Raw genomic sequence first — 26052 nt, forward strand, 5'->3', positions numbered from 1 at the left:
TATAAAGTGGAGTGATCGTGTGTACTCGCCTATAGAGTACGCAATAAAAGTAGCTGAATAAAGTTCAGCATGTAAATTTACTAGTGTACTGCTTGAAAAATCGTTCAGTATTGATTATAAAGGTTGGCGGGCAAAATTTTACAAAAAGACAACCAAGTCGACTGGCTCTTTGCGAAATAAGGTGTCAAATAAGGACAAAATTGATTTTAATATATCAAAGTATTTCATGTTGCAGTATGAAAAATATAATCCTGATGTGTTAAAAGCTTACGAACATATTGATGGGTTAAAAGTACACCACTTTACTCTGGCTAAGGCAAGAAACATTTCCCTACCAACATAGGAGGTTTACCATAACAATTGGCCAATCAACCATAAGAAATTTGAAGATATTAAAAAGTTGGTGAAGTACATTCCACAGGAGCATCTCCCCTTTAATGAAGAAATATGTGAATGGCCGACACAAGACGAAGAACTCAATGATGACTGAATATAAAATGCAACCTTAAAATGCACATATTTTGTTATTTTTTATTGATAATCCAAATAAGTAACGATTTTTTGATACAATGTTAACATATGAAAATTCAACATTAAATAAAAACACATTTTCTTAGAAAGTGCTATTATTCAAATTTCCTTTTTTTCGAAAAGGGCATAAGGCCACTTAGTTTAAACGTTTTTTGCGAAAACAAAAAAAAGATAATCACTTGCAATTTAGGTACATGAGAGATGTTAAATATATACATTAATGAAAATTTTTTTTAAAACATATAAATCAAAATTTAAAAAAAAAACAGTTTTCATCGATTTCCCGAAGATTGCTTCTAGTGGACTCGTGCCCTTTTCAGAACCACTGATTCAGTTGCCATCATGCGCCGCGGCCAACCGTGCAGTTTCAACGTCCAAACGCAAACCGTTGAGAAGTTATGACGATTTGATTTCTCATAGTTCAATAATTGTCACCCTGCAGATGTTTGCAGCAACAATTACTTTCGGCAATTTTAACGAATGCCACGAAGGATAATATTACCTCCTGCCGAATCATATACCAAGCCATAGGGTATATCCATTGCAATTTCAAGACTGATGGAGCAACTTTGATTTCGCCGCCACCACTGATGAACCGCCACTGACGTCACAACGCACCGATTAGAACAGACAAGCTGCAGCGCTAAGCGCTCGCTCTCTCTAGCTCAGATCAAGACCTTGAATGTAGGTTAACAGTTTCCATTGTAAATTTCTTTTCTTTGTAGTGAGCTTTTGACCACCATTGCTGTTTCTATAAATAAATGTAGTTTCAGGATAGAGCGTTCGCAGTCAGTGTTGAGATTGTTCATCCCACCATTAAGAGAGCCCATTGCTATTTATCACCTCCGTCTTTCTCTTTCATTTTACTGTAGTTCTCATTGCATGTGTTTTTACATATCTTTTGGAGGTATGTGTTTCTATATGTCTGTGTAGTGTTTTCGTCAGTCACGTTTACATGTTTTTCTATGCTACGCAGTAGACTGCGTGATCTGTGGTGTCCACTATTAGTTTCCGACTGGCGATTCCGAACGGCTACTGATACCATCGCTGTTCGCTAGATAATAGTCCGAGGCACGATCGGTAGAAACTTCAAATTTGAGAGTACCCTCTAATTGTGAGAGCTGTGTTTAAATGCTATAGATCATCCGAAACCGTGTTTTCTTCTTTTATAAAGAAACGGTATAACAGCCTGTTGCGCTAATGTTTACAAAGTACTACATCATATGCCTTTGAGTTTGCTAAACAAATTCGGATACAGTTCATTTAAGTAGCTTCGGTAGGGAAACGGTTTCTTTTGAACTTAGGCAAGATTTATATGGTCCGCCGCGCAGTATTAGCCGAGCGGTCTCAGGCGCTGCAGTCATGGACTGAGCGGCTGGTCCCGGCGGAGGTTCGAGTCCTCCCTCGGGCACTGGTGTGTGTGTTTGTCCTTAGGATAATTTAGGTTAAGTAGTGTGTAAGCTTAGGGGCTGATGACCTTAGCAGCTAAGTCCCATAAGATTTCACACACATTTGAACATTTATATGGTCCAGTCACATTAATGTGACCATTGCAGATGGCAGCACTAGCAGAGTAGGATATATACAGCGTGACGGGGCGACGCAAATGACAGTGCAATCGACGTCGTAATATGGAAACGAAGCGATTTATGTGACATCTGGAAGGGCATGAGCATTGGCCTTTGGGGCCAGGGGTGGAAGCATATCCGTTGAAAGTTTTCCCGTCTAACCTCCTCGGCTAGGGACGCCAGATGAAAGTTGATGTCGTCAAGCCCTGAATGAAAATTGCGCAACGGATAACTGGGGAGGGGAGCTTGAGAGCGCTATCTAGAGAGCGTGCCCTTTCTGTACGATACTAGACAAGGGGCTGGAGGGCTCACACGCTGATGTGTGGATCCATGCGTTCTATAGCTTTTATTTTAAATAAATTCCTTCAACTTGACTTCTTTGTGATTTTTAAGGTATGTTAAAGATTGATGACAGTTGATTATCTATTTATTTTAAACATTATCACTCGACTTTACAGCGATTGCAGCAATTGTTTCAGTTTACAGATATTACAATTTTACAACTTATATCTCGGGTATATTATATACTAATCTGCACGCACATTTCTACGGGCAAACTGGGGACCAGATACTTTAACACAAGGGGTCAAATTTCCGGAATTAAACGAGCACATTCATTTCCTTACACAATCCGAAGCTGGAACTAAAAGAATTAGTACAAATATACAAATACCTCTCTTCCATGCGTGAACATTGAGACAGACGCACTGAGGGCACGTCTGCTCACTTACCCGTCTTCTGTAATACTTCTCTGAATATGGCGGGCACCCGGAGGTCTTCCTGGGCACCGGTGGAGGGGGTGGTCGAACCACTTGGCCGTGACCAACCTCCTCACCCCAAATCTTGTGACACTGGAAAGTCTTTGACTTTTACGTGCCTGTGCTGTCTCTCTGATCCCCTACCCAGGAGTAAGGTTGGCACTACTATACTACAGACCTACTTCCCAACAAAGATTTGGCCACGCTTTACGGAATGGTGTGAGGAGGATTAGGAAAGTTCATGTGCAGATTCACATTCACGTACAAGGAATCCATAATACACGACACATATAAATACGTATTATGAAGCCTGACACATTTCTTTCCACCCGTCCACATGGGTTCTGTTGCACCCGCGGCCGGCCGCATCGTGTAATAAAATTGGCTGCGGAGCCGCCTGTGTTTCTATTTCCCGGTGCGAGCGAGCAGCGACACCTGCTGCTTATAGAGCGGAAACTACTGTACCGTTTCACCGTGGCTATGTTTCAAAACGGTTTGCGTCACGCCCTGGTTAAAATATACACTGCATGGCAAAACGGAAGGCAGAGGTAACAGTGGTGCACCACAGGCCAAAGACGACGACTGCCGAGATGTGCACGGGCGAACAGACGTGCAACTGCCCAGATGAAGCAAGCGTTTCCTCAACGACCGTACAGCTAATGTTGCTGCGTATGGGCCTCTGCAACAGGCACCTGATTCATGCACTCACGATGACTGCTGTTCATCGCCGACAGAGGCAGGGATTCGCACGCCAATAACCCAGCTGGACGTCCACTGAGTGGCGTCAGGTGAGTTTGGCGTGTACGGCGTGAAAGTCTAAAGCAGACACACTGCAACCAGGAGGGAGTATTGTGGCCTGGGGAATATTTTCGTGGCATTCCCTGGGTGATCTCGAAGGCAAAACGGGTCAACACTTGTTTGCATCTATCGTTGGGGACCACGTGAACCCCTATCCGCAGTTAGTTTTTCCTCGGCACGATGGCATCTACCAGCAGGACACTGCAACGTGTCACACAGCTCACAGTGCATGTGCGTCGTTCGAAGAGCACCAGGATGAGTTCTTCGAGCTCCTCTGGCGACCAAATACCCCGGATTTAAAAAGAATCGAGAATCGTGGAATCATCTCGATCGGGCTATCGGCGACATGCATCCTCAACCGAGAAACCTAGGCAGCTGGCGACGGCACTGGAGTCAGACTGGCTCCACATCCATGTCGGTACGATCCAGAACCTCGCTGACTCTTTACCTGCTCGTCTCGCAGCGGTCCTCGCTGCGAAAGGTGATTATTAAGGCTTGTGATGGGTGGTCATATTAATGTGAATGGATTGGTTGGTTGGTTTGGGGGAGGGGACCAGACAGTGAGGTCGTAAGTCCCGTCGGATTAGGGAGGGATGGGAAAGGAATTCGGCCATGTCCTTTCAAAGGCACCATCCCGGCATTTGCCTGAAGCGGTTTAGGGAAATCACGGAAAACCAAAATCAGGATGGCCGGAGGCTGGTATGAGCCGTCGTCCTCCCGAATGCGAGTCCAGTGTGCTAACCACAGCACCTCTCGCTCGGTGTGATTAGAAAAGTGTACTTCATTACGTTTTTTCCAAGTTAAATTTTGGTATAAATTGACTGTCAAGACAGAGATCTCTTAAACCGGTTTCTTCACAAAGAGTATGGTTCTTTAAGCTACACTATTAACCATTAAAATTGCTACATCACGAACATGAAATGCTACAGACGCGAAATGTAACCAACAGGAAGAAGATGCTGTGATATGCAAATGATTAGCTTTTCAGAGCATTCACACAAGGTTGGCGCCGGTGGCGACACCTACAACGTGCTGACATGAGGGAAGTTTTCAACCGATTTCTCATACACAAACACCAGTTAACTAGCGTGAAACGCTGTTGTGATGCCTCGTGCAGCGAGGAGAAATGCGTACCATCACGTTTCCAACTTTGATAAAAGTCGGATTGTTGCCTATCGCGATTGCGGTTTATCGTATCGCGACATTGCTGCTCGCGTTGGTCGAGATCCAATGACTGTTAGGAGAATATGGAATCGGTGGGTTTCGGAGGGTAATACGGAACGTGGTGCTGGATCCCAACGGCCTCGTATCACTAGCAGTCGAGATGACAGGTATCTTATCCGCATGGCTGTAACGGATCGTGCAGCTACGTCTCGATCCCTGAGTCAACAGATGGGGACGTTTGCAAGACAACAACCATCTGCACGAACAGTTCGATGACGTTTGCAGCAGCATGGAATATCAGCTCGGAGACCATGGCTGCTGTTACCCTTGAGCCTGCATCACAGACAGGAGCGCCTGCGATGGTGTACTCAACGACGAACCTGGGTGCACGAATGGCAAAACGTCATTTTTTCGGATGAATCCAGGTTCTGTTTACAGTATCATGATGGTCGCATCCGTATTTGGAGACATCGCGGTGAACGCATATTGGAAGCGTGTATTCGTCATCGCCATACTGGCGTATCACCCGGCGTGATGGTATGGGGTGCCTTTAGTTACACGTCTCGGTCACCTCTTGTTCCCATTGACGGCACTTTGAACAGTGAACGTTACATTTTAGATGTGTTACGACCCATGGCTCTACCCTTAATTCGATCCCTGCGAAACCCTACATTTCAGCAGGATAATGAACGACCGCATGTTGCAGGTCCTGTACTGGCCTTTCTGGATACAGAAAATGTTCTACTGCTGCCCTGGCCAGTACATTCTCCAGATCTCTCACCATTTGTAAACGTCTGGTCAATGGTGGCCAAGTAACTGGCTGGTCACAATTCTTGATGAACTGTGGTATCGTGTTAATGCTGCATGGGCAGCTGGACCTGACACGCCATCCAAGCTCTGTTTGACTCAATGACCAGGCGTGTCAAGGCCGTTATTACGGCCAGGGATGGTTGTTCTGGGTACTGGTTTCTCAGGATCTGTGCACCCAAACTGCGTGAAAGTGTAATCACATATCAGTTCTCGTATAATATATTTGTTCAATGAATATCCATTTATCATCTGCATTTGTTCTTGGAGTATCAATTTTAATGGCCAGTAGTGTAGTTATTCACAAATATTGTTCAGTGGCGACTACGGCTCATTCATGAGGCATGCGTATTGCAAGAACAATGAACACTCACCGGAAAAAATTAATTAGCCTTTCAAAAATTGCACACTGTGAGCACTGTTGGTGGTGTAGAACTGGTAAGCCACGGGAGCCTTGTGGTGTGTGCATGCGCGCGCGCGCGCGCGCGCGCGCGTGTGTGTGTGTGTGTGTGTGTGTGTGTGTGTGTGTGTGCCAGTCGAGTGTACGGAATTAACGCAGTAAGATGACTTGATGAAGACACGTGACAGAATCACAGTAAGGATTTATAGTGTTTGGACGTGCCTCTGCCGCACTGTGAATCAAGCTGCTCAGTAGGTTGGTGTATCAACGCGGACTATCCAACATGTCTACAAGGAATGGTCTACTATTTGCAGCACGAGAAAAGTGGTCGTTGGAGATTCCCCAACCGAAAGGGACTAGAGACATGTGTCACACCTTGTCAATAACTGTCGGCTTCAAAACCGATGGATATTTATGCTAACAACGAACGCAGGGCCATTACAGTTTCCGAGAGAACACTGCAAAGGGAATTGCGCTCCATGGACATTTGGTATCGGGTGGTATCGAGTGCCTAGCAAAAGACAGCAGCAACTAAGGCTGTTTGTCTTCAGTAGCTGAAAAAAATGCAGAAACTTGAGAGTAGGCTAGCTGACTGCAGGCATGTACTGTGGTTGGAAGAGTTGTGATTTTACTTCTTTTCAGATGAAGCAAGGCGTTGACGGTGCCAACGGCCCAATAACGTTTAACCTACAGCGTGCGGAGCGTTTAGTTCAGACCTGTACTGGTGAAGACGAACCAAGATGTTTATTTCAGCATCCTTAGCGACCAAGTATTATCTCCCCTTACGTCCTTACTTAGACGAACACTCTGGTACACTATCACATCTCGACTGACCCGCTAAATTATCCGATCTTAGTCCTATGTGTCATACCCCCATCTGGTTGCTGTAAGGGATGTAACAATCAGTGAGTGGCTTCAGTGGAGTTGAAACACCTAAAAAAAGAAAGTGGACTCTGTCTCTTGTCCAACTTAAGCTATTATCAGGTTTAAATGTGGTATCACCATTACGTAGTCCGCTGTGCTTAATTTAAAACTAACTTCGAGATTGCGATATCGACTCTTTGAGTAGTGTAGTGTAGGTAGTCTCTGAAGTATGTAGATCTGTCGCATCTTCTAAGTGTTCTGCCAATAAAACGCAGTATTTCGTTCGCCTTCCCCACAAGATTTCCTAAGTGGTCTTTCCAAACCAGTTGTTCGTAATTGTAATTTCTAGGTATTTGGTTGAATTTACGGCCTTAAGATTTGATTGATTTATGTGTAGCCGAAGTATAAAGGATTCTATTTAGCAGTCTTGTGGATGACTTCATATTTTTCATTATTTAGGGTCAATTGCCAATTTTCGCACCATACACATATATTTTCTAAGTTGTTTTGCAATTTGTTTTGATCTTCTGACAACTTTACTAGACAATAAACGACAGCATCATATGCAAACAACCTAAGACGGCTCCTCAGATTGTTTTATAAATCGTCTATATAGATAAGGATCAGCAGAGGGCCTATAACACTACCTTGGAGAACGCCAGAAATCACTTCTGTGTTAGTCGATGACTTTCCGTCAGTTACTACGAATTGTGACCTCTCTGGCAAGAAATCACGAATCCAGTCGTATAACTGAGACGATACTCCATAAGCGCGCAATTTCTCTAGAAGCTGTTTGTGTGGTACAGTGTCAAATGCCTTCCGGAAATCCAGAAACACGGAACCAATCTGAAATCCCTTGTTAATAGCACTCAACACTACATTCGAGTAAAGAGCTAGTTGTGTTTGAGAATAATGATGTTTTCTAAATCCGTGTTGACTGTGTACCAATAGACCGGAGGACTTGCTTTTATTAAGTGATTTAACTTGCTTCACTACTCCGCGGATATCTACTTCTAAGTTACTCATGTTTGCAGCTGTTCTTGATTCGAATACTGGAATATTTATTTCGTGTTCTTTGGTCAAGGAATTTCGGAAGGCTGTGTTTAGTAACTCTGCTTTAGCAGCACTCTCATCGATAGTATCTACATTTCTAACGCACTGAGAAGGCATTGATCATGTCTTACCGTTAGCTTACTTCAGATACGACCTGAATCTCTTTGGATTTTCTGCCAGGTTTCCATACAAAGTTTCTTTGTGGAAACTATTATACGCATTTCGCAATGAAGTCTGTGCAAAATTTCTGTAAAAGATCAACAATCTTGGGAATTTGTGTTCGTTTGAATTTGGCATGCTTTTTTTCGTTTTTTGGCGCGATTGCCCGTCAGTATCTGCTTGGAGCAATTCCCAAATCACCAGTTAATTTGAACTTCCGAGTCCTGTTCTTGAACACAAGTGCGGACGGAGAACCTCTCTGTATTGTTTTAACCATGGAGGTAAGAATAGAGGGAGACGCCGTGACGTCACAGCTGCGAAGCTATGTGAAGCCGAGGGTAGCCATCTCAATCCGACCAAAACATTGCTCCTGTAAACTTGTGTGCATAGGCTTGTCGCTCGCTTTTGGAAGGATTTTGCACTATTATGGTGACTTGTGTGGTGTTCGGATGTACGAATCGTTCTGATTGTGATGCGAAATCGAAGGGAATAACATTTCATGTGTAAGTTGTCTCGTTAAGTGTGATTTTACAACTTCATTGTGAACGAACGTGTGCTACATCTGTACTTGTACTATAGCGTATTTTTCTCCTGTATGATTTTAGATTTCCTGAAAATTAAAGTCGGAAAGCTCTGTGGGAGAATGCCGTGAGGAGGAAGAATTGTCGTGCGTCTAAAGGGAGCACTATATGTTCTCAGCATTTCCGAGAAGAGGACATAGACCGGACTTTCCTTTCAACAGTAAAGCTCCGAGAAAATGCTGTACCATCAGTTTTCCCTACACACCCAAAACATTTGCAAAATGTATGTTAATTCAAAGAATTAAATGCTTAGTTTTCAAGTTCACGTTTCAGTATAATACGTACGTATCGTCGATAATCGAAGTGTTGAGTAACTCACTTTGTCTTCATCATGTACCAAATTAAAAGCTAACTCTACATTAACTGGCGTGAAGTATAGGCCTAAACAGGACACTGTGTAGATTTGCCATTCTATGTACCGTATTTCAGTAAATATTGGTGGTAATGAACAGTGTTTCCCAGTAGTGTAACGTAACTGAAATGTCCCAGTACGTATTACAAACAAGATGTATTTATGGGGCTTTGGAGGGAGGGTATAGCTAACTTAGTTTTCAGATTCTATTATTTAGTTTGTGATACACGTTTATTACTGAATTAACAAAATTGTATCGTTTACATTGAAGACTAGCTATTCGTAATATTACATTAAAAACTATTTTTAATCAGAAGAAACGCGGAATTTCCTCTTTAAGAGATTTTATTTTAAACAAAAACTTTGAAACAACCAATCTGATGACGTTACATGCGTATATGGTGCAATTAGGGACTGTAATACACGCAGCGCTATAGCACACTGGCAATGCTTTGGTCAGAGTGTCATGGCAGCGAGCCACGCCCCCATGGCTTCAAAACGTAGTACGGCTGGGATACGTAACGCCATCTCCCCTTATTCTTACCTCCATGGTTTTAACGCATCGATATTCTCGAAGAGCAGCAGCAATATTGCTATTGTTTTGACAAAACAGCTTTACGAGTAAAGCCGTGATAATCTTGTCCAGACACGTGTAAGCTGTCTGCAAATGTTTAACGCACATTGATGCTTGTGTTCCAACCTCACGTCGCCGTACCAGTACCGGCGCCTAACGGCAGTTTATTGCATCAACACTACTAACAACGCAAATCCTGCTGCGCACAGTCTGAATATCATTTCTATAATGATGGGAGACCGGTAAATATTTTTCCGTTTACGCTGAATAAAGCAGCGGAATAAAGCAGGAGGGGAGGGGGTAGAGGGAGGAGGTAGGGGGAGGGGGAGTTCTGTTGGTGTCGATTCGAGTTCTGTGTTGCGCAAGTTTATACAATTGTCAGTTCACAAATAGTTCGGTAACGATGCCCTTCCAGATGAGGAAAGCAACATTCACACGTGGATACTTTCAACTTCAGGAATTATTTGAAATCTGATGAACTCCTAAACAGTTGGTAGTTGGTAACCGCGGCGCTCGGACGTGGAGTATTTTCTGAATACAGTGCAATGTTCTCCATTATTTCCAGATTGTGTATTTCAAATACCATTGCTACAAATATCGTATTTTTTTATAGTTTTCAATCGTTTCATGTTTTCAGTGATTTAAAACAAACCTTAAGCGAAAATTATTGGTTTGTTCAGAAGTTAGTGTTAACTTCTACTTGCTGTATAATCGTTACATGCTGTCTTGGATCCATTACAGTGCTTTAAGAGGACGTTGTATGTGAAATTCGTTGAAATTTGACATTTTCTGGTTTCTACTCCACGTACTTTTGGACTTTCCTGAACATTTCGGTGTATAATACATTAAAATCAGACAATTGTGAGACCTTCAAATGATATTTTGACTGTTAGGGTGTGACTGTCAAATTTCGCAGCTACGCATATACTGCCAAATCTGAGCAGTCATATCTTGGGAACTACACAGTCTAGAATGCTGTGAATTGCTTTGTTTTTGTGCCTACTGCTACATGTCTGAAGTTAGCATTACGAATAAACAAATCAGTCCTTTGTTTCTGATACTAGTTTTCGTTGAAAGTAGAGTGATTGTCGGCTATTTTTGTAGTAAGTTAACTTCTATTGCTTTTTATACACAAATAAAATGACCAAGCGTAACAGTAACTTCAAGAAACGCAAATTTGCGAGTAACAGATATGTGAGACCTGCATTTTTCTTCTGAAGTGCTCGAAAATATCTGTGCTAGCAGTGAAGGAAACCACGGTAATGTTTCTGAAGTGACCAACTTTAGAAATGGGTGACAGTCGTAAAAGTAGTGGTATTATGGAAGCGTCATTACTGATCTGCAGATCCTTGCACAAGTTCTTCTGAAATTGTCTCTTGCTCTCTTTGTGGTGGTGAAGCTGTTTATGAGGATATTGAAACTAGAATAGGTGTTGTGTCTAAATTAATTATTAAACGTCAGAAGTGCAAAAACGAAAAAGCATTTCATACTTCATCAAAGTGTTCAGGTAATGAATTGTATGAAACTAATGTGAGACTGTTCTATGGCCTTAGATGCATTGGTAGAGATGCAAGGGCTGATAATGTTGTCTCCACTGTGTTGAATTTGCCAAAACCACCTTCTAGGTATACGAAATATCTAACAGCAATTGGGGGGCTCTGTAAATGCTGTGACTAAAGATTTTGAACAAAATGAGGGTGGCACAGACATCAGCATTGCTGTGGATGGATCCTGGCAAAAGCGTGGCTTTAGTTCTAATAATGGTTTTACATCTGCAATAAGTATTGACACTGGGAAAGTTTTGGATTTTGAAGTTTTCAGTAAGTACTACCAAGGTTGTACAGTGAACCAGAAGAACAGATGAAAGTAAATCTAATCTAATTTAATATAAGATTACTTCATAAGCAACAGTGTATAAAAAATTATGATGGCGCAAGTTGAGGAATGGAGATAAAAGGAGCAGTTAGCATTTTCCAGCGTTTGCAGAAGGAGAGAGGTGTCAGATATGTGAATTACTTAGGTGATGGAGACAGCAAGGCTTTCACTGCGTACAAAACAGTAAACCATATGATGTTCCTGCACAAAAACTTGAGTGTGTGGGACATGTCAAGAAAAGGATGGGAACTGTAACCTAAAAACCAATCTGGGCAACACACAACTGTCTGATGGGAAGACAATAAAATGTGCTGGAAGACTAACAGATGAAGTAATTGATGAATTACAGGAATATTATGTTAAGGCCATTAGAGATAACTGTGACAATTTAGAGATGGTGAAAAGAGCTGTGTTGAGCACTTTCTTTCATCGAATATCAACCGATGAAAAGCCATGTCATGCTTTGTGTCCCCTCCACCAAACACTTGGTGTAAATATAGGCAAGCTGAATTTTCTGGCACCCTACATGACTTTACACATAAACATTGTCTTCCTTTGACAGTAATGGAGGCAATCAAACCTATTTACAGAGATTTGGCAAATCCTGAGCTACTAAAGAATTGTCTGATGCTGTAATAACTTTTAATGGTGGGAACAATGAAAGACTTTAGGTTCTGGAGAAGTAAGGGTATAAGAGATTTGGACAGAACACAGCTAAAGGACTGCAGAAATTGGATGAGTTTCATGTACATGAAGCAGAGTTATCTGCTCAGCAAATGACAAAAGAAGCAAGAAAGAAAAGGAGGAGGCAAGCACTGGGCTGTTGTGACTCTGAAGAAGACACAGACTATGGGCCAGGGCAATTCTAGTGCATAAAAGACGCGGAAATGTAAGTCTGTATATGAATGTGTAATAAAAAGTTTTAAACTTCAATATCTCTGAACTACATTTTTTGCAATAAATGACCCGTTTTCTAAAAACGTACTGATGGTAGAGATACGAAATTTTCACATCATGCCAAGTGTGAGACTCAACGCATATGGAAGTAGAATAATTAAAATATCCAGAGTAGTTTTGTTTTTATGTTCATTTATCTACAATACCGAGTGTTTGAAGAAAAAGATAACATGCCCCACAATACAATTTTAGTAACAATTCTAGTTCAGTGTATCTAGAAACGTGCATTCAATAATTATGGAAAATTGTAAGTTGGTGTGTTAAAATTTTTCCAAGATAATGGGTCACAAAAATCGATAATTTAACATTAGCAGCATAGGACATACAATGTCCGCTTAAATGATTTTCTGATAGCGTCTGTTTACGACTGTTGTTAGAAAATATAGTGTCTTTATAGTTTTTATTCGTTTCACATCTGGTACTACTTATGTTCAAGGAACTACGATTGTGTTATTCTACATCTGCCTGACGCCTGTAAGTTAGCTGCACAATTTACCTAAAGGTAAGTTTTACTGATTATTACTTTATTGCAGTTTAAGTGTGTTGTATTGCTTTCTAGTTTACTGTAAGATTACCGCCATGTGTGACAAATGTGAATGTTGCTGTAGGTTACTTGCTATGGTAGAAACATGTCAGGACTGTGGGTTGGTGTTTCAGTGAGGAGAGTGAAACGGGGAAACCAGGAAGTTGGAGTTGTAAATTGTGCAGTCGAGACAAGAAAATCGTGGAACAGGGGGGAAAGACTTATGCCCTCCAGCCAGAATTAGAAATCAGTACAACGAAAAACCAGTCACAAGTTGAAAATTTCACTTTTTTTTATTCACTCGATGATTAGTTTCGGGCCGGAACCCATTTCCAAATCATCGTAACGTAGTAAAAAATGTTATTCCCAAAAATGCAAAAACTGTCAAAAATTTGCAAACAAACAGTTGTGCATGCTGGACGTTCGCACAATTATAATTGCATATTCTGAATCACATTTGTGGAAGGGGGATAGGGAAAATGCGATCTGGAGGAAGATAAGCAATAGGCAAAATGAGAAAACCTCAGAAATGACATTTCATATTCCAGCTAGCAATGAGTTTGACTTGTTACCCGAATTAGGGAAAGAGCGTCAACCAGCTTTTGAGCTTAACTGCGAGCAGAGGTTCATAGCAACAATTTTAAGGCTAGGTCGGTAGAAAAGTCACATAGAAAGAAAAGATCTTGCTACTAGGCACCAGTCATCGTAAAGATGTAGTCCAGTTGCCGCAGGAAAAGCTAGGCATAGAATACCAGGTCACATGCATCGTGAAACCTAGCGCCAAAGTTTAGCCAAGTGACAGAGAAAATAGGAGCCTTGTGTAGAGAATTCGATGGCGAGGATAAGGTACTTATAGTAACAGCGTTAAAAGTGACCTGGAGGAAACAGGAGCAGCAACAGCACACACTTGTATGAGGTATGTTGAGGTTTTGCAGCGACATGGCCAGCCGTAAGTTAGCGCGGCTGTCAACCATGTGAAAAATGAGCTGAGCGAATTACTTTTGACTGGAAGAAAGTTACTGCGATTGGGAGATGGGGCTACACTAATCGCGGCCTGCGCCTGAACAGGAGTGGGGAGGAAAGATTAGCTGAGCTGCTTGCAGAAAGTGTGAGGGAACCCACAAGCAGACAGCACAAAATTCCTCTGGTAACTGGAATGGAAGCGGTACATTTTTAGGTTAGAGTCACGTTACAGACAAGACTACTGAAAGAAATAAGAGCAGTACAAGACCATCCCACTTGCAACAGTATCCAGAAAAATAACATTAATTCGTTTCATCAGAACATTATAGGATTGAAAAACAAGATAGATCAACTTCTTGTGTGCCTAGAAGGTATGGACAATTCGGAAGTTAACAGATGCTCTGTACCTCTCTGACCAATATGTAACCAGATTGAAGGAGAAGTTAAATATCAGGGATTATAGACTTGCATCATTTTCGTGTAGAGTTAACATGGAAAAAGTTACATCATATGTAAAAGTTGGACACAAAGCAAAAAATATTAAAACAAATAGTTTTCTTGTTGAACAGAACCTAGAAGTGCGTTGGTGTATAACAGTTGGTGAATGACACGACCAGCCACAAACACTTTTTAAATGTTATATTTTAGTGCCATAACTGGTTTCGGGCTACCATGCTGATCTTCACTTGGCTAATATTTTTCGTTAAGTAGATGTTTTGATCAACAGCACATCGTTGCTCCACACCGGAAAAGAATATTTGAGTATTTAGTGGCATTTCATCAGTTGTTTCATTAATAAAAATACGCTAAAGTGTTTGTATTTTTGTGTTCACTTACATATGTTCCAGAGGATGCCGATCTGTTTTGTTGTGGTCCAACATGGATGAAATAAAACTATAAGTACATGCTTGTGAGTTGCTACTGCAGAATACTTCTCTGATAAATGTAAGAGACTACAGATCCCCTGAAGGAAACTTTCAGCTATTTATGAGAAATGTAGATGCGTTATTGAGGTGCCTGTTACAAAGAAAAAACAGTTAGGAACTTGTGGAGATTTCAGTGTAGATTTCTTTAGGAGATATGGGCAGGAAACATGAACTACATTTATTCTTTTGGCGTTTCAATCTAATCTCAATAATCGATTTTCCAACTAGTGTGCAGTAAAATACTAGGAGACTGATGGATGACATTTTTATAGACAATGCTCAGGCTGAAACAATTAATGTGTACCGAATTGCTAACGGACTACTGATTATGATCTAAAGATAATGGAAATCAACACTATGACACCTTACCGTTCTGAGACCGGTTCATACAAAGTGGTGAGACTTGTTAATGAGAACAGGATACATTGTTTTAAGACTAAGATAAAGGGGTGGTATGGGATGAGGTATATGTAGAAAGAGCTGCGGAGTAAATCAAACTCTGATGTTACTTGCATACTACAACTAGAGGGAGAAAAGACCTTGATTACCCATTGCTAAAGCTGTCAGTGGCTCAGAAAAGAATTCAATCTGCAGCAACAAAAATTTGTATTCATTTGCCCAACAACATAAAATGTCTGAAGGTAGCAAAGCAAGTTTTAAATCTAATTTAAAATCATATCTCCTGGACAATTTCTTCCATTCCACTACCAAATTTGTACTTAAAAACTGGTAGCCAGTAGGACTAAAAATAATGTGTTGATTAATGTAACAATAATCATGTACTCATATCCTGTAAACTGACTCGTTCTACATCATTTCGATAAGAGAATCATTCAAACGATCTATGAAACAAGTAGCTAACTAACCTGTCGGACAGTAGAAAGAAACAAAGTTTTTATGGTTTTCCCGCTACAGCAGGCAAAGGCCGCAATACATGGAGAAATGAGGGGAGGTCTTATTGAACAATGGAAGACGAATAGTTGATGGTGATGTTGATTATGAGCTTCATGATCGGCATTTATATTCATACAACTATTACGATAACGATCGGACCAATGACCAACTATGTACTCTGTTAATACATTGCAAACATAACCTAAAGCTGTGTTGATTTCTATTGCCTATATCACACCTCAAGTTTCTGTCCTACTGTACGATCGCTGGTCCTCACAAACATAAAACTAGGGGTACAGTCCGTGCTACACTATAAGCTTACGTTATTTAGAGCACGATATGAACGAAGAAGCTCCATTTTCTTGCCTTTAGCGAAACTCATGTACAGATCACTGATGCTGAGCCATCCAGTGGCCAGTGTTGCTAACCTGCGCTTTACGACTATTTATGAACTGACCCTCGTGTAATAGAAATATGGGGATGAAGGACTCACCTGCAAAGTTGGGAGCGAGGTCGTGGTGGTTGGCGAGATTGGTGACGGCGGCAGCTCCGTTGAAACCCAGCGAGAGACTCAGGAGCGCCACGGCGAAAGCCTCGTTTGTGCCCACGTAGCCTAGCGCAGCCATTAGCACAGCCGGTATGAGGTGTGCTGCGGTGAAAAGAGGCGACGTTTGACAAACCTTACTTCTACCATCGAGACCGTATACGCGGGTCTCTGGCTAACAACCATTGCCGTACTTCTACACTGAAGCGCCAAATAAACTGGTACAGGCATCGTATTCAAATACAGAGATATGGAAACAGGCAAAATACGGCGCTGCGGTCGCCAACGCCTTTAAAAGACAGCAGGCGATGGCGCAGTTAGATCGGTTACATTTGCTACAGTGGCAGGTTATCAAGATTTAAGTGAATTTGACCGTAGCGTTATAACCGGTACACGAGCGATGGAACACAGCATCTCTGTGTTAGCGATTTTTCCGTACGACCATTTCACGAGTGTACCATGAATATCAGGAATCCGGTAAAACACCAAATCCCCGACATCGCTGCAGCCGGAAAAAGATGCTCCAAGAACGGGACCAATGAAGAGAATCGTTCAGAGTGACAGAAGTGCAACCCTTTCGCAAATTGCTGCAAATTTCAATGCTGGGCCATCAACAAGTGTCAGCGTGCGAAGCATTCAACGAAACATCATCGGTATGGGCTTTCGGTGCCGAAAGCCAACTCATGTACCCTTGCTGACTGCACGATACAAAGCTTTACGCCTCGCCTGGGCCCGTCAACACCGACATTGGACTTTTGATGACTGGAAACATGTTGCCTGGTCGAACGAGTCTCGTTTCAAATTGCATCGAGTGGGTGGACGTTTACGAGTATGGAGACAGCCTCATGAATCCGTGGACCCTGCATGTCAGCAGGGGACTGCTCAAGCTAGTGGAGGCTCTGTAATAGTGTGGAACGTGTACAGTTGGAATGACATGGGATTCCTGATACGTCTAGATTCGATTGTGACAGGTGACACATACGTAAGCACCCTGTCTGATGACCTGCATCCATTCCATGTGCATTGTACATTCCGACGGACATGGGCAATTCCAGGTGGAAAATGCGACATCCTACACGTCCAGAACTGCTACAGAGTGGCCCCAGGAACACTCTTCTGAGTTTAAACACTTCCGCTGGTCACCAAACTCCCCGGATATAAACATTATTGAGCATATCTGAGATGCCTTGCAACGTGCTGCTCAGATGAGATCTCAACCCCTCGCACTCTTACGGGTTTATGGACAGCCCTGCAGGATTCATGGCGTCAGTTCCCTCCAGCACTACTTCAGACATTAGTCGAGTCCATGCCACTAGTGTTGCGATACTTCTGCGTGCTCGTGGGGGCCCTACACGATATTAGGCAGGCGTACCAGTTTCTTCGGCTCTACAATGTATATCTATACCGGTGCAATATGTGTCGCTATAAATTGTCTGGCGGAGGATACTTTCTCTTCTTCTTTCTTTCCACCCGACTTTGAAATCCGTAATTCTTATTACTTGCTGTAGATATTACACACTGGAGATATTACTCACTCTCTCTATCTCTCTCTCTCTCTCTCCTCTCTCTCTCTCTCTCTCTCTCTCTCTCTCTCTCTCTCTCTCACACACACACACACACACACACACACACACACACACACACACACACACACACGCACACACACACACACTGCAGTACATCAGTATCCCTAAAGAAAGATCAGGAATTTACATATAGATCTGATTACTATCATGTTTTTTATTAAGTAACTACTTGAAAGCATATCAAAGGCCCACGTTTTGTTGACTAGATCAGCATTTGGAACTCATTTTGCGGTACACATACAGTTACTAATTTTTAAGGGTACAGTACAAACAATCACATTCTGGCCCACTAATATTTGTTTATTATTGACCGGTTTTTGCCACAATTGGGCATAGCCAGTATGAATCGTTACCTGACGACAAGTCTAATAAACTAAAAAATCGGTAGGTACTAATTAAATTTTAGTGGATTACAACTCATTTGCTCGATTAACACCTTCCCTGAACTAATCGAGAATGAACAGAAAGAGTTATTCAACATATCCTTCCCGAAAAACTTACAAAAGGTTTTCTCATCATTCAAATGAACATATTGTTGTCGTAGTCCCATGTCTGTAGCTGCATTATTAAATATGTATCTACTCTTTTCATAATCATACAACAGACCTAGGAATTTTTCTGACACATTGATTTTTTTTCTCACTTCAGGTAGTGACTTGTTAATGTGAAAAGTGTCAAGTTGTGCCAAGATCTGGATTTCGTGTTGAACTGTGCGTCCCCATATAACTAGTCTGTAGCTGCATTATTAAATATGTATCTACTCTTTTCATAATCATACAACAGACCTAGGAATTTTTCTGACACATTGATTTTTTTTCTCACTTCAGGTAGTGACTTGTTAATGTGAAAACTGTCAAGTTGTGCCAAGATCTGGATTTCGTGTTGAACTGTGCGTCCCCATATAACTAGTTGCGTAAGTAAGTTAAAAGGTCAAAGGAAGAAAACGGCTTACCACCCACTAAAGTTCTAGTAAAGATCTGAGGAATTCAGATCAACTTTTGGGGTGACGATGTGTTAAGGCTTTTTATTTGTTTCAGAATGAGAATCAGTCCTCAGTTGCACAATTAGGAAATTCATTTCGCTTTACCATTTTCAACAGATTAACTGGTCGTCTTCAGAAGCCTAAAAAATTAAGGATGTTCTAAACAATTAGAACCTGGCCATACATGTATGTAAATTGCAAATGGTGCATTACAGAAGCTTACTTACTACTGGTTTACAAGATGTGAGTATCTTCTTCACAGAAGCATAATGCCACGATGTGTCCATAAATGTACATATTATATGTGATAATTATACACACAGTCTGATAATTTACAGTAAACTAATCACATTGATATACATAGTCAAGTTGTTATTACCAACAAGGAACATATGAAGTGTTAGTGGTATAGGTACATCTATTGTGATAAATGGTACCTTAACATGTACCCACTTCAGTGTGTTAGTGGTTTTGTTCTGCATCTAATACTTTTCCCACAAACATATCATATTATTTATGACCTGATGTTTTCTGCACGGTTGTAACTATGCTGTGACACGGAGTACGCTTGTCAGTATAGACTATCCATTTAGGATCCACGGACCAACCCCACTTCAATACCTTTCCTGCTGCCCAGGGGAAAATAAACTTTAATGCCTGTGCCACTCGTACATGAAGGTACTAACCAACCAAAAAACACATTACTCATAACAGGTACAATTATTAGTCTGAAAATGAGGTAAATACTGATGTCATATTATTCAGTACATCGTCCTCAGTCATCTGTAGAAATATCTGCACTTGGACCCCTAACACCTTGTATCACATAAAAGCATGTGAGTAATATAAATATGGTACATAAGGGAAAATATATATAATAAGTATGAAACACATGGCACATAAGCTACTGCTGACATTAATCTGTAAGAAACATTTTATAAGAGATGCACTGCAATCGAAATAGTGTCCCAGTTACAATGTAATCGCATCATTCAACAAATCTTAGTACTCCACCTAGGCATGTTTCTATGTTCGAACTCTTCTAAGAGGTTTATTTCGTAGTTCTTGTAAATTATATGCAAAATTCGCGATACTAAGCAAAGATGGAGGAGGAAGAATGTGTTTCTCGACTTTGAGATTTATTTCTAATGACAGTACGTTGATGATGCTATCGTTGTACTGGAAAGTGTGAGTGATGTCATATTATTTAGTGAGTTCCTGATTTGGTTCCATTCTAAAATTAAGTTTATATATGAAATACAAAATCAACCTACCAAACTTAGCTTCCTGGACCTGACAATGCGTTTAACGTATAATAAAACTAACTTTGACATTTACAGGAAACCTACAACCACAACAGATAACATTATTCATGCTTCTTCTTCCCGCACCTTAATGCACAAACCGGCATGCTGTGAGTTCCCCCTACCTCTGCTGTAATTGCTAGTGAATTTAGTAACTTAAACCATATAGCGCTCAAAAACGGTCACTACGCAAACGTGTACAGAGATGGTACAAAAATAAAATGAATAAGAATATAAATCCCTCTGCACTCAATAAAAATGACGTTACTTTTAAGAAGCACAGTATTACCCTATTTCTAGGTGACATTGCACATTGTATAGCTAATTTCTTAAAAATGGTGGTTGTAATTGTGTTCTTTACTGCCAAGTTGCTCTTTATACACAATGAGAAGCCTATAAAATATAATACATTTCTCAGATCTGGGATACATACAATTCAATGAAACATAGCCCCATCCAAGTTTTTATGTAGGACAGGCAGGGAGTGCATTTGAGGTCTACTTTCATGAGCTCTTGCTCAACAAAGATGGTGAAAATCATACAATTCAACTTTCATAGAACATCTCAAAATCAAGTAACACACTCTTCCTCCCCCATCTCGCATATACACTCCTGGAAATGGAAAAAAGAACACATTGACACCGGTGTGTCAGACCCACCATACTTGCTCCGGACACTGCGAGAGGGCTGTACAAGCAATGATCACACGCACGGCACAGCGGACACACCAGGAACCGCGGTGTTGGCCGTCGAATGGCGCTAGCTGCGCAGCATTTGTGCACCGCCGCCGTCAGTGTCAGCCAGTTTGCCGTGGCATACGGAGCTCCATCGCAGTTTTTAACACTGGTAGCATGCCGCGACAGCGTGGACGTGAACCGTATGTGCAGTTGACGGACTTTGAGCGAGGGCGTATAGTGGGCATGCGGGAGGCCGGGTGGACGTACCGCCGAATTGCTCAACACGTGGGGCGTGAGGTCTCCACAGTACATCGATGTTGTCGCCAGTGGTCGGCGGAAGGTGCACGTGCCCGTCGACCTGGGGCCGGACCGCAGCGACGCACGGACGCACGCCAAGACCATAGGATCCTACGCAGTGCCGTAGGGGACCGCACCGCCACTTCCCAGCAAATTAGGGACACTGTTGCTCCTGGGGTATCGGCGAGGACCATTCGCAACCGTCTCCATGAAGCTGGGCTGAGGTCCCGCACACCGTTAGGCCGTCTTCCGCTCACGCCCCAACATCGTGCAGCCCGCCTCCAGTGGTGTCGCGACAGGCGTGAATGGAGGGACGAATGGAGACGTGTCGTCTTCAGCGATGAGAGTCGCATCTGCCTTGGTGCCAATGATGGTCGTATGCGTGTTTGGCGCCGTGCAGGTGAGCGCCACAATCAGGACTGCATACGACCGAGGCACACAGGGCCAACACCCGGCATCATGGTGTGGGGAGCGATCTCCTACACTGGCTGTACACCACTGGTGATCGTCGAGGGGACACTGAATAGTGCACGGTACATCCAAACCGTCATCGAACCCATCGTTCTACCATTCCTAGACCGGCAAGGGAACTTGCTGTTCCAACAGGACAATGCACGTCCGCATGTATCCCGTGCCACCCAATGTGCTCTAGAAGGTGTAAGTCAACTACCCTGGCCAGCAAGATCTCCAGATCTGTCCCCCATTGAGCATGTTTGGGACTGGATGAAGCGTCGTCTCACGCGGTCTGCACGTCCAGCACGAACGCTGGTCCAACTGAGGCGCCAGGTGGAAATGGCATGGCAAGCCGTTCCACAGGACTACATCCAGCATCTCTACGATCATCTCCATGGGAGAATAGCAGCCTGCATTGCTGCGAAAGGTGGATATACACTGTACTAGTGCCGACATTGTGCATGCTCTGTTGCCTGTGTCTATGTGCCTGTGGTTCTGTCAGTGTGATCATGTGATGTATCTGACCCCAGGAATGTGTCAATAAAGTTTCCCCTTCCTGGGACAATGAATTCACTGTGTTCTTACTTCAATTTCCAGGAGTGTATTTGACAACGGCTACAAAATGTACCTCTTACAAGCGTTTAAAATATACAAAAGTTCTTACCTAAATTTCAAAGTCTTGCTGAACGATTAGCTTGCATTTAAAAATATGTACTATTTCGCTTGTATTGTATCTCTTATAAAGTGTTAAAGTTTGCCTATTTTTAAGATTTTAATGTCAGTAACAGCTTATGTGGAAATATGTGCCACGTTTTTTTATGTATCATATATAACTTCTTTTATTTACCTTAATTATACTTTTTACACAGTTTCGTGTATGTTCTTTGCTGCTAGCACAACAATTTGATTATGTACATAATATGATTAAATTAGTATAAATTATGAATCTATTTTATAATTATCAAATACAATATGTGTATTCTAGGACATGTCATGGTATATGCTTATGTGAAGAAGATATTGACATCTGCTAATCAATATTAAGTAAGTTTTTGTAATACTCTTCTTATACTTTACATAACTGTATGGCCAAGCTGTTCTTGTAACTTAAAATATCCGAAATATTGTAGGTTTCTGATGATGACAGATTACTCTGTTGAATAGTAAAGTGAAATAAATTTAATAATTGTGCAGATGAAGACTGAATTTTATTCTGAAATATATACTACAGTTGTTGAGAAAAAAACTCTGTCCGAATAGGTCTCGGAAGACCCTAATGGTACTGACCGACCCCCATGTCATCCTGTGCCTATAGGGGTCGCTGGATGCTGATATGGAGGGGCATGTGGTCAGCACACCGCTCTCCCAGCCGTTGTCAGTTTTTGTCACCAGAGCCGCTACTTCTCAGTCAAGTAGCTCCTCAGTTTCCCTCACAAGGCCTCAGTGCACCTCACTTGCCAACAGCACTCGTGATCGGAAGGTCATTGATCCAAGTGCTAGCCAGGCCCGACATCACTTAACTTTGGTGATCTGGCCATTGGCGTTGAGAAAATAACAGCTATGAATAAAATCATTTTTCTTTGTACTGTAACTTGGTTCATCTTTACACTGGACATTTAAACCATTCCCCAGACGAATACGTGCGGAAATTTCACATTTCACATCTAACATAGTTATTATTTCCTAGTAGTAAGCGACGTTTTAAATTTTCTTATTTCATCTTGAAAATCGCTTGTTAGACCGTGAACTTTCAAAATTACTCTTTCTCCCACCAATTCTGAAAAACAAACATATTGCAAAGATATTATATAGCAAGCGCTCAATTTTCTGAAGATATAAGAGTCTTTGACTAACTGAGTAGAGGAATGTCTGCCAAGAGGTACTTTGGAGGGTAGAGGTGATCCAGTGGCGGGCCTTAGCGGCCGCGTTGTGTCTGCGTGACCCTCTGCTTCTGTCCGTGTTTCTGGCAGGGTTCCACACTTTTTTTATGGACGACTGGTGTAGTAACTCGCAGCCAAGTTGATTTCTGGTGACTGGTGTCATCCAGCGAGTTACAAACGTATGGTGAAGATGCAGCATGCATTTTGGGGCTTACCTAAATATTTTCTTGCAGCATTTTCAGATCCTTATTTGCACGTGTTCAAACTTAACGTCCATTGTTGAGTGAGGTAGCCGACTTTCAATACACGAGCTACAGCATTATGTTTTCATTAAGCCATCTGAACAGTATGCGAGCTGAGTACATCGTATTCTCGTTCATCTAAATGTTTCCACGATTTTCGAATTCTTTTTCTTCATTGCTTTCTCATGTGGTGTTCATGTATATTGTGCGATCTGTGCATTGTCAGTTGCACTGTTTCTTGTAGTAATAATTGTGGGTTGAGTCGTAATAAATATACATTTAACTGAAGCTTCTACGAATTATTTCCATTCCCACATCAGTGATGAATTTGTGTTTAAAGTCGCGACTACTTATGTGGTATACATTTTGCTGTCGGCACTTAATTTCAAGTACGATCTCTGTTCTGGTGTAAAGTGAAGCCCCAGCACGCCTGTCGAGAACGTTGGAGCAGAGAGGGCTGTGAAGAAGACGTCAGCCAATTACACACGGACTGTCCCCTCTCTAGGACGACAACGGGACGGCAGTGCCCTCTATGTGAAGAAAACGTAAGCGCTGCACCAGACTGGCCACAGCCCAGTTCTGCCAGTTCTACAGCAGCCACACTCTGCCTTCAGCTGACTGTAGTAAGTGCAAAGGAAAGATACAGTCAGTGTAAGTCTGTTTCAGAACTGCCGTCAGCAGAAATCTTTTTCTGTTCTTTGCATGACTGACAGCTTGGAATATAAGTGACAGTAGTTGTTGCTTATCATACTTCACGTCGAGGCTGTGCATCTTCATATCACAGGTACGGTGTGAAAAGGTTTTAGGTTATCAGATGGAGCCACGCATGCTCACTGCACTTGATGTACCTACACGGTACACTTTAATGAAATTTCCGGGAGTAATTGCAATCTTTATTTTCATTCAGGTATTAATTTACACCCTTGCCATTGTGCAAAGTGAAACCTACAAAGACTTAATATGTTTTTGAGATATTCTCAAATAGCGTGGAAGTTACATCTTGAATCAAAACTTCATACAGAAAGGGCTGCTTGTTCAGGGCATTTTTCTGAAGATATATTTTCATGCAGTCAGAACCTTACAAGAGAGTGTGGGTGGCTGCTTGCAACCTGCATCTCATATGTACTACTCGAGGCATCTTTTGGTATATGGTGGAGTGTACTTCTGGTACTATTGCAATTTATGCCTTGTCATGTTCCAGTCTCGTATGGTTTGGAGAGGAACAATTGTCAGTAAGGCCCGTTATGAGCTTCTGTGTGCCTTTTGTGTGTTGTTTTTCCATCATTGTCAATTGGTGAGATGCACTTTGGAGGAAGTAATACTTTGCCTTATTCTTATTAGTAGCACACTTTAAAAATTTTGGCAGTAAACTTCTCTGTGACGCACCACCCCTCTCTTGTAGTGTCTGGTACTGGACTTTTATGAGCATCCACATTACGTTGTTCCACTTTCTAGACAAAACAGTAATGAAACGAGTCAGTGTATTTTATTTCTACCCTATTCTTTTAAACGCAACTGGTCCGAGTGCTAGACTGAAAAGTAACACCCAGAAACTGGTCGAACAAGAGTTTCAAAGACTGCCCCATTCATAAGTGAATTATATTCCTATACAGTTCTTCCAATGAATCTCACGTCTGCTTTTATTAAGACCTGATTTACATACTCGTCCCATTTGAGATCGCTCTGGACCATTACATGCTCCTCTTTTATGGTTAGTTAGTGTTTTCAGTGGTTTGACGCCAATAACGTAATTAATCAGTTATTTATTTATTTACCGCCCATTTAGCCTGACCAGAATAGGGCTGCTGGCGTCGTTGCACTTCGGCAAACTGTTGATAATCAAAGTGTAATGACATGGTGTTGATGTGTGAGAACTAATCTGTCACGAGGTTTTCTGCATTTTCCAGATGGTGGGCGCATATGGTAAACTGTGAAACGTAATCTAAGTGCTGAAACTGTCGGGAGCAAGGGTCCTTTGGTGAATTTTGGATCGAGTCGTACGATGGTCACTGTATATAATGAGAGGGCGTCCTTTGATGTCTCACTGGAAGTATCCTATTGCTCCACAAACTGCCAGCAACTCTCTGTCGTCTGCTGCCCTGCACTGCGAAGGCGAGATCTGGCGCCTCAAAGAAACGGAGTGGCTATTGGACACTTCACACCTCTTGTAGCACGAAAGCACCAATAGCAGAGTCCCTCCCATCTGCGATTATGGTTGGCTGGTCGATTTGAAGGAGGGGACAAAACAGCAAGGTCATCGGTCCCATCAGATGAGGAAAGGATGAGGAAGGAAATCGGCCGTGCCCTTCCAAAGGAACAATCCTGTTATTTGTCTTAAGT

General features: G+C 42.0%; 1 protein-coding gene across 1 annotated transcript in view; it reads right to left on the minus strand.

Annotated features, from left to right (window-relative positions):
- LOC124620032 (sialin-like) overlaps positions 1-26052 on the minus strand; it is a 151831-nt gene that overhangs the window by 44429 nt on the left and 81350 nt on the right. The window contains exon 6 of the mRNA XM_047146697.1: positions 16241-16396. Coding sequence (XP_047002653.1) covers positions 16241-16396 — 156 coding nt within the window. The remainder of the gene's footprint in view (positions 1-16240; positions 16397-26052) is intronic.

Source organism: Schistocerca americana, chromosome 6, assembly GCF_021461395.2.
Source record: "Schistocerca americana isolate TAMUIC-IGC-003095 chromosome 6, iqSchAmer2.1, whole genome shotgun sequence".
NCBI classification, from domain to species: Eukaryota; Metazoa; Arthropoda; class Insecta; order Orthoptera; family Acrididae; genus Schistocerca; species Schistocerca americana.